This window comes from Vicia villosa, linkage group LG6, assembly GCF_029867415.1.
Source record: "Vicia villosa cultivar HV-30 ecotype Madison, WI linkage group LG6, Vvil1.0, whole genome shotgun sequence".
Taxonomy (NCBI): Eukaryota; Viridiplantae; Streptophyta; class Magnoliopsida; order Fabales; family Fabaceae; genus Vicia; species Vicia villosa.
In genome coordinates, this window is record NC_081185.1 from 127,251,163 (window position 1) to 127,265,230 (window position 14,068).

General features: G+C 32.5%; 1 protein-coding gene across 2 annotated transcripts; it reads right to left on the bottom strand.

Moving 5' to 3' along the window:
* Positions 1-8,563: 8,563 nt before the first annotated feature.
* LOC131609943 (binding partner of ACD11 1) lies at positions 8,564-11,622 on the bottom strand. 2 transcript variants are annotated; one of them, XM_058881779.1, is made up of 9 exons: positions 11,604-11,622; positions 11,450-11,555; positions 11,262-11,365; positions 10,973-11,048; positions 10,165-10,236; positions 10,013-10,078; positions 9,581-9,912; positions 8,997-9,120; positions 8,564-8,905 (listed from the first exon to the last, which is right to left on the bottom strand). In XM_058881779.1, the coding sequence occupies exons 2-9, from the start codon at positions 11,453-11,455 to the stop codon at positions 8,885-8,887; spliced, it is 801 nt and encodes a 266-aa protein (XP_058737762.1). In that variant the 5' UTR covers positions 11,456-11,555; positions 11,604-11,622; the 3' UTR covers positions 8,564-8,884. The 2 variants fall into 2 exon arrangements, with proteins under 2 accessions (XP_058737762.1, XP_058737761.1); XM_058881778.1 differs by lacking the exon at positions 11,604-11,622 and having other exon boundaries at positions 11,450-11,597.
* Between the last annotated feature and the right edge of the window lie 2,446 nt (positions 11,623-14,068).

The following is a 14,068-nucleotide window of genomic DNA, read 5'->3' on the forward strand; positions in this document are numbered from 1 at the left end:
TTTTCTTCTCGCTTTTAGTAAATTTAAATCTGACTAGTTCGATTTCTAATTTTGTCACAAATTCAATCACTAAATTCTGACTACTATATAATTTCACTTATTATATTTGTCGTTAAAAGTTAGCAACTACTCCCTCCGTCCGTCCCAAATTATTTGTCGCAATGACCACTTCACACATATTAAGAAACAGTAATAAATAAAACAGAGAAAATAATAACTTTACCAAATTATCCTAATTAATTATTAGTGTATTCGAAATAACATTAAATATAAAATTGCATAATAATGTAAAGTGACAAATATTTTGAGATAAATTATTTTTTTAAATATGACATTTATTTTAGAACGGAGTAGTACTTTTTCAATGGAAAAGTAATGTAAGTCAATCATTAAATGCAAAATTTCTAAAACCGTATGTGTACTTGGTATCCATGTTTTTGAACTTAATTTAAAGGTCAAAGTATAGAACAGCTAGCGAAAAAATGTTAAGGTGCACTAGTAATATGGATCAAATATTGTTTTTATGGAAGATTGCTTTATTCAGCTAATTTTTTTTCTTCCTAATAATATTATTGAAATTAATCCTACACAGTATACTTGACATGACGGTGAGAATATTGTTCAGAAAAATGAAGCATAAAATGGAGGGGTTCATTTTGTTTTGTTCTTGATGCTCTTGTAACCTACCTGATAGGTGAATTTGTCTTGCCTTATTCTGGACAAGATTAAAGAATAATGATAAAAATCAAAATTTTGAAACGGTGGACCTACAATCTTGTTGGCTGAATGACTGATGTTCAAGGCATCTGTCTCTCATATTGATGTGTATATATGTGTCAATGTTGTTGGGCCAGTGACTGTTGTGCGAGGCATGTGGCTCATATTGAGGTGTATGTGTCAATGTGGTTGGCTGAATGCTTGTTGTGCAAAGCTTGTTTGTGAGTTGTGACGACTCATATTGATGTGCATGTGCCCACACCTACATTTAAGTCTCTTACATTGACATTTTTAGTTCAGTTTGCGAGTTTGTAAGTAAGAGAAAGAGAGTTTTAGAGGAAGAAAAGATGAGTGGGGAGGAAAATAAGAAAACAAATTAATTTTTTAAGAAATAATTTTTGTAAAGAATAATAAATAATGTTTATTATTAATAATATTTATTATTAATATATTTTAACTTAAAAAATATTAGAACATATGAGGCTTACAATAATATGTGAGGCTTCCATTGTCCATTTCGAAGGTTTCATTGTTGCTCAGATAATTGGGAGGGAAACAATGATGTTTCTCGCTTGGTGTCTCATTTTAAGATGATACACATATGTAGTAACAATCATAATCAGACAAATGTCATACATAAAGCCATCGAGAGTGATCAAGGTTTTCATATGGCGTTGGTCAAGTCTTTGAGGGTGTTCGAGTATGTGTGAAAGGTTCTTGAGTATTCATGCCATCATACTGATGGTATAATTTGGGTTACTCATGGGACAAAGAAAGTCGTGGTCACACTATAGGTATTTTAAAACCATCTACAAAGGGCCCAAATACCTTAGTTGCAAATAAGGGACTGATTTTGAATGCAGGGATGTTAGCGGCAGTACTCACATCACTTATATTCACTTTGAAGACTATACTTCATAGTTGTCGTCTTGCTTTCTCTCAAGTATTGATAGAGGTCCTTCATAAGGTATTCGTCGAGCTGAGATATGCATGTGTTTGGGTTCGGTTGTTATTTCTTTCTCCTTGCACTTTACATATGGTCAAGCCTCAAAATAGGTTAGATTGTAGGTCTATGAACCAAAAGTCTTTGTAACATCATCATATCTTGGGTTGCTTGGCTACCTAGAGAGAATAAGATGATCTCGTCAAGTTACTTGATATCATGTTGGATAGCTTTAGACAAGATGATTTAGGTCATTGAGGAGATCATATTAAAGAGGAAGATAAAATGATGAATACTAACCTCAAGTAATGTATATGTATGATTGCAGATGGACATTTCATAATGTTTGTGAAAATGTTGGCCTAATCTAGAGTGACCCCTATTATGGATTGTCCACAAAGCCCAAGACGAAAGGCTAAATGGAAAAACAAAAGTAGTAAAGCTTGAATAACAGGTAGACCTTTATTGCTCCCAAAGTAGGTACTTTCATAGACCGTCCAAATTAAATCGACTGTTGACGGCGATTCACCACTCATTCTACGCTTTTAGTTGAGAATTATTCCCATTATTTAAGAGGAAAGGTGCGCCATTTATCAAATATTCAAATCCAGTCTCACTCTTACATTAATTTTCATTATCTTACAGATTTGGGTGTTGGAGTTTTAATCTTGTATGTCATCCCCTCCACGCTGTATGTGAAGCTGAAGTCCATCGTAGCAAGAACTACTTCATTATTCAATGAATAATCTTGGTTTGAAACATTGACACCTTCGATGGGAATCGAAATTGAATTCCTGTGTATTTCTATGTTCAAATCTCTTCTGATCCAGAGATCTAGATCTCCTCTCTTAAAAGTTCATATCTTCGTTACCTGGTATTCTTCCTCGAGTCTTAACTTCTTTTCCAACAGATCCTTCTTTAGATTTATCAACCAAGGTGGAGCCTAAATTCACTAGCTATGTCGTCCAATGATAAGTCGTTTGTGTTGATGTTGAAGCTGTCAAAGATCCTCCCCTACTTCCTCCAACAGAAGACAATCTAGTCTTGGTAGTCTCTCCTTCTAATCCTTCACAACAAGATCCTGTTCAGTCGAGAATCGGCCAAGGAGTATTACAAACTATTTCATTCTTTGGATCCACATAACAATTTCATCAAGGTGAACATTTGCATAAACATCCACCACTAACTATGATTCATGGGCAGAAATTGCTCCCTGACCTTCAATTGTTACAGGTTAACTTTGGCGTGCAATGAGCTACTAATCTACTAAAAAGTGTTTACAATCTAGTGCAACATCATAATTTATAAATCCTTGCTGAAAGGTTGTTTAGGATTGAAGAGAGCCTACAACACATTAATCTAAAGAATAAAAATATGATCAAAGCAGTAACACCCAATGAAAACTTGCAAGGTCTCCGAGTCACCACCGTCACCGAAGACACTGAACTCCTCCCCTCGATCCTGAAGGGGGGGAGCAATAATGACATTTCCTCAAAGATCTGATGTCCTCAAATAAAGGATAGGTGTGAGTATTAGAGTTACACCTGAGAAAGAGGTGAATTAAGATAATATTGGCTTAATTTTCTAGTTTAGAATATGACAATTAAAGTGATAAAGTGCAAAAAAACTAAACAACACAAGAAAATTATACTAGTTCCTCTCACAATCTGAGAGTACATCTAGTCCCCTTACACACTGTAAGATAATTCCACTATTTTAGAATCTTTGAACAAGTGTTACACCAAGACATATCCCAATAGTATTTCTAACATAACAAAGAAGCACACCACTTTCTTGATTTCACAAGCACTAAAACAACGGTGGACTTTGAATCACCCCAATTCAAATGACCTTTTTCCAAAATAGAAAGTACAACACTTCCTACTTGTAAACACCTGTAGAAAGTACAAACCACTTTCTTGCAGACTAAGAATATCACCATACTCTATGAAAAAGTACATATTTAGACAATTGATAATTTACACACAACTTTGAATGATATTTGAGTATCTTGACATCTTTGATCTTCTCTTTTAATTAATCAATTCAAGAAATATACAAACAATAAGTGCTTAAAATATTATAAACTTTTTCTTAATGAATTAATTTTATGCACAAAAAGTTTCTGACAAAATGTTTGAACACATTGAAAAACAATAGATGAATTGATTGAAAAATATGATTTGAAGGAGGTTCGGATTCTTGACGTGTTCTCGGATGTACAATATTTTTTATACATCCTAAAAGATCTCTTGATAAAGATGTCATCATTCACAATCAATCAAGAAACTTTGAACTAATCTGAAACAGTTCCAGCAATGAAAAAATTCATTGATTCGAATCTGTATTCGGCTACAGGATATGTGTAGTCCAATACAATATTTCCAACGTTGTGAAAACTTGAACTTTTATGACTTGTATTCAAATACAGAACTTCATAGTTGAATACAACAAGACTTGTATTCAAATAGATATCTTCGTGGTTGAATACATATTGCATAATGTCACCTCTGTTTGCCATCTGTATTCGGCTACATTTTGTTGTAGTTGAATACAACCTCAATAATTTGGAAAATGAAAGTTTTAAAAACTTTGAAACTTGTATGAAACTGTATGCACATGCTAGAGGTTTTATATAAAGATATTTTTGAGCACCTAATGCTTATATACACATGAATTACCATTGTACCTTAATCTTCAATTTTAATCCATTGATTATCAAAGCTTAACCAATCTTGAAAACTTGATTTCAATCTTTTTCTCTTTTGATCTTTCTTCTAAGATAAATTTTTTATCTTTATCAAAACAAATGATAAGTTGATAATGAACATCTTATTCACAATCTCCCCCTCATTTATGATGACAAAATCCATGGATGAGAAGCTTTTTCATTGATATTTGATTGCTCCTTCTATATTGGATATTTCCCCTTATCTTGCATATATCCCCCTTTCTCTTTTAATCTATGCTAATATATGTTTTTGGATCTTGAAAAATACAATAAAAAACAACCATCTCTTCCCCCCTTGTTGACACTATCAAAAAGAGTAAAATCCAAAGGAGTATAATAGTATAAGGGAAATGATACATTAGATAAAAAAATACTTATCTTATTCACAACACTATCATATAAAGTCAAAGTTGATACTCATGATGATGCTTCTTCAAAACATCTTTCATTCAATAAAACTTTCCTATAACATATGGTCTTGTATCCTAAAAGATCAATTTTGATTTGACAATACAAGCATATGATTTTCACTTACTGATAAAATAATCAATAGTACTTAGGTATCCAATTTCATTTTGGTCCTTTTGGGATAAATCTCTTTGTCACTCATACATACTCACCATAAGGAATACCATAATTTTTTATGTAGTAAGCATTAGAGGTATGACTTTTTGCATTACAATAAAAACATATAGGTCTAAAAGCATAATTTTTTTATATACATAAAAATGGTTTCTATCATAAGACCTTTTATGATGATTTTTACAACTTGTTCTTTCTTTGATTCCTTATTGTTGAATTCGCCAGTAGTCTTTACAAAGATAGTTTGACTTGTACTAGGTTTATCAAAACTATAAAAGTCAAGTCCATATTTATTACTTGAATATCTTTAACTACTTAACACATTATCTAACCCAATTTGTCCTATTTCTTATTTTGCAATTATTTGGTTTAATTCGATAGTTTTTATTCAAGAGATGAACAATTACTGCATGCTAAATTTTTTATTAAGTCAAAATTCACTTTTGTGTTATTAGCCTCACTTTTTAGATTTAAAAAAAAAATTGTTTTGAAAATTTTCTAGAAAGTTTCAAAAATTTATCATGTAATTCATGAAAAACACTTTGTAATTCATCATATGAAAGACTATCATCAATTTCATAATCATTAACCTCATGTTCTTTATCACTTGAATGATGTGATGTCATACATGTCTTGTTTGCATAATCTTCATCTGAAGATGAATTTATTTCATTGTCATCCCATGCTACATATATATTTTTTCCTTTTGTCATTCTTGCTCTTGAATTTATTCTTCTTTTCAAGTGTAGGAATTCACTCTTGACATGTCATCTTTTTCTACATTCAAAGCATGTAACCTTTCTTATTAGAGATTCTTTATGATTGATCTCCTTTTTTCTTTCTTTTCTTAAGAAATTTTCAATATTTCTAATAAGATCATCATCTTCATCATTAGTGGACTCATTCTCTTGATTGCTATCATGATCTTTTACCCTAATCTTTAAGGCATTATATTTTTAATTATTTACTTGATCTCCATGCTTCTCCAATCTTTCAAGTTCTATCTCATGCTCTTGAAGTTTTTCGAACAATACTGTAGAAGTCATTTAGGATAGGCTATTCTTTTCTGATATCATCATCACTTTCGGTTGCCATTCTCTAGTCAAATATACAAGAATTTTAAGATTGAGATGATTATTAGAAAAATTCTCACCAAGCACAATTAAGTGGTTAGTCAAGTGTGTGAATCTTTTCTGCAAGTCAAGAATTGATTATCGGGGCTGCATCCAGAACATTTCGTATTCTTGAGATAATGTGTTCAGTTTTGATCTTTTAACTTCCACGGTTCCTTCATGAGAAAATTCTCACATATTCCATATTTCTTTCATTGTTTTGCATAAAGATACACGAAAGAATTCATCCATGCTTAGGGCTGCTTGAAGCAAGTTCTTCGCTTTCTTGTCGTAGAGAACTTTTTTTCTTATCATCATCATTCCAAGAACTTTTTATCTTTGATGTACCAAATCCATTGACAACACTTGTGGGAACAAATGAACCATTTTCTACAACATCCCGAGTCACGGACAACGAGGATGTGTAGTTAGAATTAGGGACTAGGATAATCGTCTAAGACGGCCATATTGGCCCCTTTTACCGTAGAGCATACCTCCAAGATAACTTCTTCCTCATCATCTGAAGAGGAAAGGTTGACATGTTTGTAAAAAGAAGTTATCCTCTCCTCACTGGTATAATAGGTTTTGAAATCCACGACGCCCTTGTGCTCAGGATCAGAGGCAGTCATTAGCTTCTTGCTTCTTAAGAAAACAAAAGGGAAAAAGGAGTCACTATCACTACCACCGATACCATCACTATTGGAATTAGTGGAACTCTTGCAACTAACAAACATGCCTAGATCCATTAATTTGTAATCAATTATCACGATGTTTGGCATTCCTATGGCCGTAATTCCACATGGTTATACGCTCATTGTGAGTCGAAGGCTCTACTAGGTTGTCACTCTCATCTAAATGCCTAATTATTTCCATAAACAGGGGGAGGAAAAGAAAGGATACCAAACCATTATCTATGAAGGCGAGGTTGAAAAATTGATCTGAATAAAACTAGAAGGCAGGTGTGCTCTTGAGGGATTCTGAGGAAGCTCTCAAGAATTTTGAAGACAAGAATTTGCAAAAATGTAAATGGTTAAGGTTGAACCCCTTTTATACAGATTTATAGGCTAGTTATAGAGGTGATCAAGGGTCTATCCCTAGGATCCTAAACATTCACAAAATATTCCTCATGTTTCTGACACATGTGAGGGATTAAGGACAATTTGGCTCCCCAAGATAAATCAACATTAATCACATTTAATGTGCGCGTTCATTCACCTCAACTAATATTTAGAGATTTATCGCAAGTGATGTTTGAGAATTTACCTGATTGACACTTGCATGGATACGCCAAGCCATGCTTGAGGGACTCACCCCAAAGATGTCTAAGGGACTCGTCCTCTGATGGACTCGGCCAAATGAGAGAAGGTGATTAAGCTCATCTCACCATTATCAAGCTCTCATGCTTGAGGAACTATGTGCTGATATGTATTTATAAATGGCCCATAAGGGTTGGCATAAGGATTCTTCAAGGATGGACAATGTAAACTTCCTAGCCGCTCATTTATTAGAATATTTGTCTATTATTTATAATGATCAACATTTCATTTTAATACTCGCCTGTTTTTGGAAATGAGAGAAGTGATGTGTCCTTACCCATAACAATATAGAAAAGAAGTCAAGAAGAGAAAGTCACGTTCTTTAGAGTAACGAGTAAAGTAACTACCAATTTCCTATGCTCTAAGAGTTGAGAGTATTATTACTACTTCCTTGTAGCCATACACCACATGGAGTTATAAACATTGTACTTTTATCAAATTCACATATTAATTATCGTTTTCTAAATACATTATTTAATTAGCACTAATTACATCATGTGACACAATAAACCAGATCCGTTATAAAATCAACAACAATATAATTTTGAATATTAAAACAACGATATAATCAAGAATAACAGTTTGAAGTAGTTTGAAGTAAAGTGACCTGCCATTTGCTAGCTGTAGCTTAGATTTGTGGCTACCATAATTCTATTTCTCGAATACAGTTAAAGAGATTGAATTGAATTAATAGCCGCTAATGTTAGAAAGATCAGAGTTTAGAAAGATCAGAGATGAGTGCCTCTCTTGAATGGCAAGAATTCAACCACACTTTATAGCACCCAAAAGTGACCTTCAAATTCATATTAGAGATAATGACAGACAGAAACATACCCTTGATTAAATTAACAAAAGTTAAATTACACATACCAACAAAGTGACCATGTATTATTTTAATAAAGTTTTGTCTTTGCACGGCGTGCATTCTTTCATTACCCGACACTAATCATCTTGGTCAAAACAAGTGTCTTCTTATTTCCATCATTTCAAATGTGGAAAATCTTAATTATTGCGTTCAAATCATCGTCATCATAACTGTATAGTTGACCCAATTCGTTAATTTATGGTCCATTTTTCATTCTTAAAATATCTACTACTATTACAAACAAAAAAGCATCTATACAATTTCCATTGTTTGTAGTAGTTATCTAGAAGATGAAAATTACTCCAAATGAATCTTTGTTGAAAAAAGAAATACAAATGCTTCACGTCTATAATTTCCTATTGACAAAAGTAAAGAAGAAAAAAGAAGCCAAAATCACCAATTACATAGAAGCAACAGCTAAAAAACACCAGAGTGATAAAAGAATACAAAAAATTGGATTGAATTGAATCACTATAGTTGCTAACTACTACAAACATTGAACTGTTGAAGGAGAGAAAGAAACAAGTACATGATCTCAAAGACACACAACAGCTCTGAAACAGATCTTCAATTGAGACCGTATGAAGTGATCTTCGTAACGAAATTCGGAATTCTGGACTATACAACCAATGAGGTATCCTGCATTAATGAATGAAAAATTCAATCAACCATAGTTCAAATATAAGTTCCCAACAAACATATATTGTATAGCTGAGTGCGAATGTCCAACCTTTGTTGTCAAGTTTGAAACGGCCATATTAAACTTTTCTCTAGTTTTAGTACCAGCCACGTTTCCGGCTTTCGCCACCTTGCTAAAAGCACCCGTTAACCATGATGTTCCGGCAGTCACGTATCTGCATGCAAAAAATTTATCATCAACATTCAAAAATAACATATCATAAGATCAAATTCAACCACAAGGTCCTATGTATATGTAACATAACATTTCTCTCCAACTCCAGAAATATAGAAACATGAAAATCTACAAGTTTGGTATGAAATAGCACTTTTTGTTTCCGTCTCTAGTTTTCATTTAAATTGTGAAACTCTTATTTCCACTGTTTCCTGTTTTCAAAAATTTGTATATGAATCAGAAGAAAAAGCAATTATTTCCACTGTTTCATTGAAAAATCTTTGAGAACAGGAAATATGGTGAAAACAAAGAGCATTTTGCATTTAAAAATGAACACAGAACATGTTTTCTCCTACGAAACAGGTCCCTAGATTTCTTTTTATAATTTTCCAATTGGTGGTTGCTAAAAAAATCATAAAGCATACGCTGCAATGAAGATGAAGTATTGTATTCAACCAAACCTGCTTGTTTTGACAGCTGATCCAGTATCGTTTAACTTCCTCTCGGCTGCAAATATTGCTGCCATTGTTTTATCCGAAACTTGTAGCCTCTGATCCACAGATTTCACTTTCTCATTCACTACAGAAAGTCCAACTGTCAGTTTCTCTGTCAGTCCAACTCTCTTGTCAAATGAACTGACCTTTGCTGATGCATTGGCAGTCAATTGATGCTTCTCATCAAATGCTTTAGCTTTGTTCACCGCATCTTGTTTTATCGCTGATCCTTTTGCCAGCATATTTGTAACTACATCTTGTGCTTTACTAAGATATACTCTACCGCCGGGTTTCTCCTCCTGAAATAGGTGTCGTACAAAAGACAATAAGCTTAATCACAAACACCATAAGAAAACAAATCAGGCAAAATATTATAATTTTTTTTTTTTTTGTCTTTACCTCAGAATTCAATGCGGCATCTTCAGAAGGAGCAATGGTTATAGCATATTCCCCCGCCCTTGCTTCCTACATAAATTGTTTTTGATAAGTACCTATTTTATATCAATATGTGCACATATAATATAAGAGCTATTGGTATTTGTTACACTTACTTGCATCTCACGATTTGCAACATAGTTCTCGACGGGACTAATACTCACAATCTGGTCTACTATTGTTGCTCCCTGATATAAAAGACAATAAAAGTTTCATTCTCACAAACAAGCAGTTAACTTGATAATACTAAGGAAACATATAAGAGATTGAATTATGTTCTACTAAATAAATGTTAGCATAAAGCCTAATTTACGAAAATGCAAAGAACTTCTTTGTACTCCTCCCAGTCTACATAAAAGAAGCTGTAAACTAAAAAATTGGCATCAAGAACCTTGTGGATTTCAATCCCAATTTCTTTCTAGAGTTACAGCTTTCTAATTTTCAAAATGACCAACTCAACTTTAAACTTAAAAGTTCAAAAAGAGTCAAAACAATTCACTTAAGTGTTCAATTATCTTTCACAATATTGCAAAAGAACATTTGTTCCATCACACAAAACAAACATAAATTATAAACAAAATGAAAACTCATACCCTTTTGTCGATGCAGTCATTATTTTCGTAATGACTAATCCCGGTTTAGATTAGCTTCTCCCTTATGGGAGATACGTTTTTAATACTTAACAAACAGCTAAAGTCCTTAAAAGTTTTGGCTACAACGAAGTTGGATAATCGAGCTTCTAAAACCTTCGAGATGGAGAAACTAATTTCATCTTAAGCAAAAAGCCACTCGTATTAATTAGTTAGAAGACTCATAATCATGATAGGATTATTTCAACTTAATTTCCCCTCAAAAAAAAAATTTATCAAAAAATTAATCCAAACTGACTCCAAAATTCAAACATGATAAGAAAAGAGACATTACCGATAACAATAATGCAATTTCAAGTGCTTTTGGATCCTTAAATGTCACAAACGCAGTCTTTGGCTTTCCATATTCTCTGCAACAAACAAACACACACAAAGTAAACAACCATAACATGAATTAAAGTTTCAACAAACAAGTAAAACAAAAGTGAAAAAAACTGCAATATTCAAGACCAAAATTCAACCCACAAAACGTTACAATCCAAAACAACAATTTACACTATACAAAAGGGGTAAATCAAAATTTAGGGGAAAAAAGAGTGAATTTCAGTATTGAAATTACCCACCTAACGATCTGAATGTTTTCAATTTCTCCAGAAAACGAGAAGAATTCGTAAATCTCTCTCTCAGTAGCTAGATCTGAAAGTTGCTTCACTTGAACCGTCCTTGTCTGAAAAATTCAAGAAAAAAACCGTTAAGAGAAAAGCAGATAAAAAAGGGATTTTGAATTTGAAGAAGATGAAGAAGATTTAACCTGCATTATGATAAGAGTAATTAGAACTAAGAGCGATTAAAGTGAATAGGTTTTGAATTTTTGTGTGCTGTATTCAAAAGTGACAGAAGAAGAAGAGTTGTAATATGAGAGAGAGAGAGAGAGAGAGAGAGAGAGAGAGAGAGAGAGAGAGAGAGAGAGAGAGAATGTGTGACAAGGCAAAGAATGTAATGATGATATGTACCTTGTGAAAGACCCAACATTGTAACAATGCTGGCACAATGCCAGTTACTCTACCTGTAATTTCATAATTCCATAAATGTCCTTTTTGCTTCTTAGTAATTTCTACCCAATTACTACTTTTTTGTTTATTTATTGATAACTTAGGAAATTTGTTAATGGTTAGCAAAAGAAATATTTGGTAAAACATAAAATGGGGATAAAGTAGTATTTATGTTAACTAAGTAAGTATATAAATTGATTTCCTAAAAAACAGAGATTGCATAATTTTTTTTTTGTTGGATTACCTAAAATATTTTATTTGTGCATTTATGGTTTTTGAAATATTTATTGAGTTTTTTATTCATTCATTACTCATTTAATAAAGTTCAACAAATTTATTAATGGAGAACGTGAAGTCTAGGGTGAGGACTCAACTAATTGTCTGTTTGTTTCCACGGTAGCATCCCATCAAACGTGCATTTAGTGTGAAGCTTGGATTTCAAGCTTAAAAAAATCACAGTGAAAACTGAAAACTGCATTGGGGCGCGATAACATAAGCTTGGACGTGGAACCAAACACATACTAAATCATTCACCTTAAGTATTAGTAGACCGGCCAATCGTTAGTTGGTCCAGCCCCGCAACTCCGATCATGAGAGAGCTAGATCCACTTGATGTCAAAACTGACCATCGAACCGGGCTATACTAATGGTGATAAAAAAAATTAGTACACCGTAATTAAAAACAATAAGATGGAGAAACTTAGTATATCATATCATGTGGTATCTTCGACAGATTGAAACCAACAATTTTTTTTCTTTTATCTTCCCTTATTATTTTTTATCCTCCTCTCTCTTTTGTTACAATTATACTCTATTACCCCTGTACTCTAGCACCTTTAGGAGAAATTAGTTAAAGTTGGATTTTTGATTGCCAAATCGATAATGGCGCTTCTTAGAAAAGATTTCTATGAATTTTTCTTTCTAAATCAATGAGATCTTCGTAGGAATTTGAGTGTTGAAACACGTAGATTAAAACCAAGATTGTTACGATTCTTGTTTGTCAACAAACTATAAATTATTGATCTTAAGAACACCATATTTTTCTTTATTTTGGTACATAATTTATTATTATTTAATGTTGCTCAACTTTTTTAAGAAGCTGCCACTTTCACACACCCAATTTTTATTTTTTTCTCCTTCATTCTCTTCATCTCCATTCTCATCTAACTTTCTCTCTTCCATCCTAAACCATTATCATTCTGACTTTCTATGTTTCATCATGCGTCCAAATCATGGATCCTTAACCCTTCTCACTACCGGAAGACTCACCCTAATGCTTCCCTTAACATCCGCTAATTTTCTCTTTTTTCCCTCCCATTTCTCCATTTGATTTATTTCCCATTTCCATTGATTTAATTTTTGCTTTATTTGCGACATTATCGATAAACCTACTTTGCATGCTTTTGTTTTGTAGGTCATCATATTTCTCTTGTGGATATTTGTTTATAGTCTTATTCAAGTAAGAAAGATTATGTTTTTTTGCCTCCATTAACTCCTTATCCCTTTTACATGTCATTTCTCAGTGATTTTTAACATTGAAGTTGAAACCATTTGCATGATTTTATTTTGTAGGTCACTGTGCTCTAAATTGCGGTTTTTTGTAGGTCATCTTCTTCAACCAAGAAAAAAGTTACATTTTTATCCCTCCCTTAACCCCTTTTCCCAATTGCATGTAATATCTTGATGATTCATGCATTATATAAGTACTTGAAATTCTTTTCCGACTTCATCTTTAAACTTTTTTACTTAAGTTTTCTAAAGTTCTTTCAAATTGTGTGTATAAGGGGCAATTTTACAACATTGAAGCTAAGACCCTTTGTATTATTCTGTTTTTGTAGGTCATTACACTCTAAATTATGAATTTCTGTTTGTCATCTTCTTTAACCAGAAAAAAGATTATGTTTTTATCAATCCCTTAATTCTGTTTTGCTTTTGCATGTAAAATCTTGGTGATTCATACATTGTCGAATTACTTAAATTCCTTTTCTGGCTTCGTCTTTAAACATTTTTTAATTTATGTTTTCAAACCTTCTTTCAAGTTTTAAGTGTAATGGGTTGTTTCATGCTTAACATTCTTTATTCTTCATGAAAAATAAAAAATTTTCCTCTTTTTTTATCCATATCTGTGTTAGAGTTAAGGCTTTTTCACATTTTCTTTCCATCATTCTTTCATTTTTTTCTTTTTTATTGTTACGTGATGCTTAACCTTATTTTAACCTCTATTATTTTTTTGTTTTACTGAAGGGTTGGATACAAAAAATTGCTTCCTTCATAACCAACATTTTGCTTTCACAAATATATTTATAAGTCGTTTTTCCTTTTTTATGTTTGTTTTTTCATGTCTTCTAGTCATGTTAAACTTTCTTCAAGTCATTTTT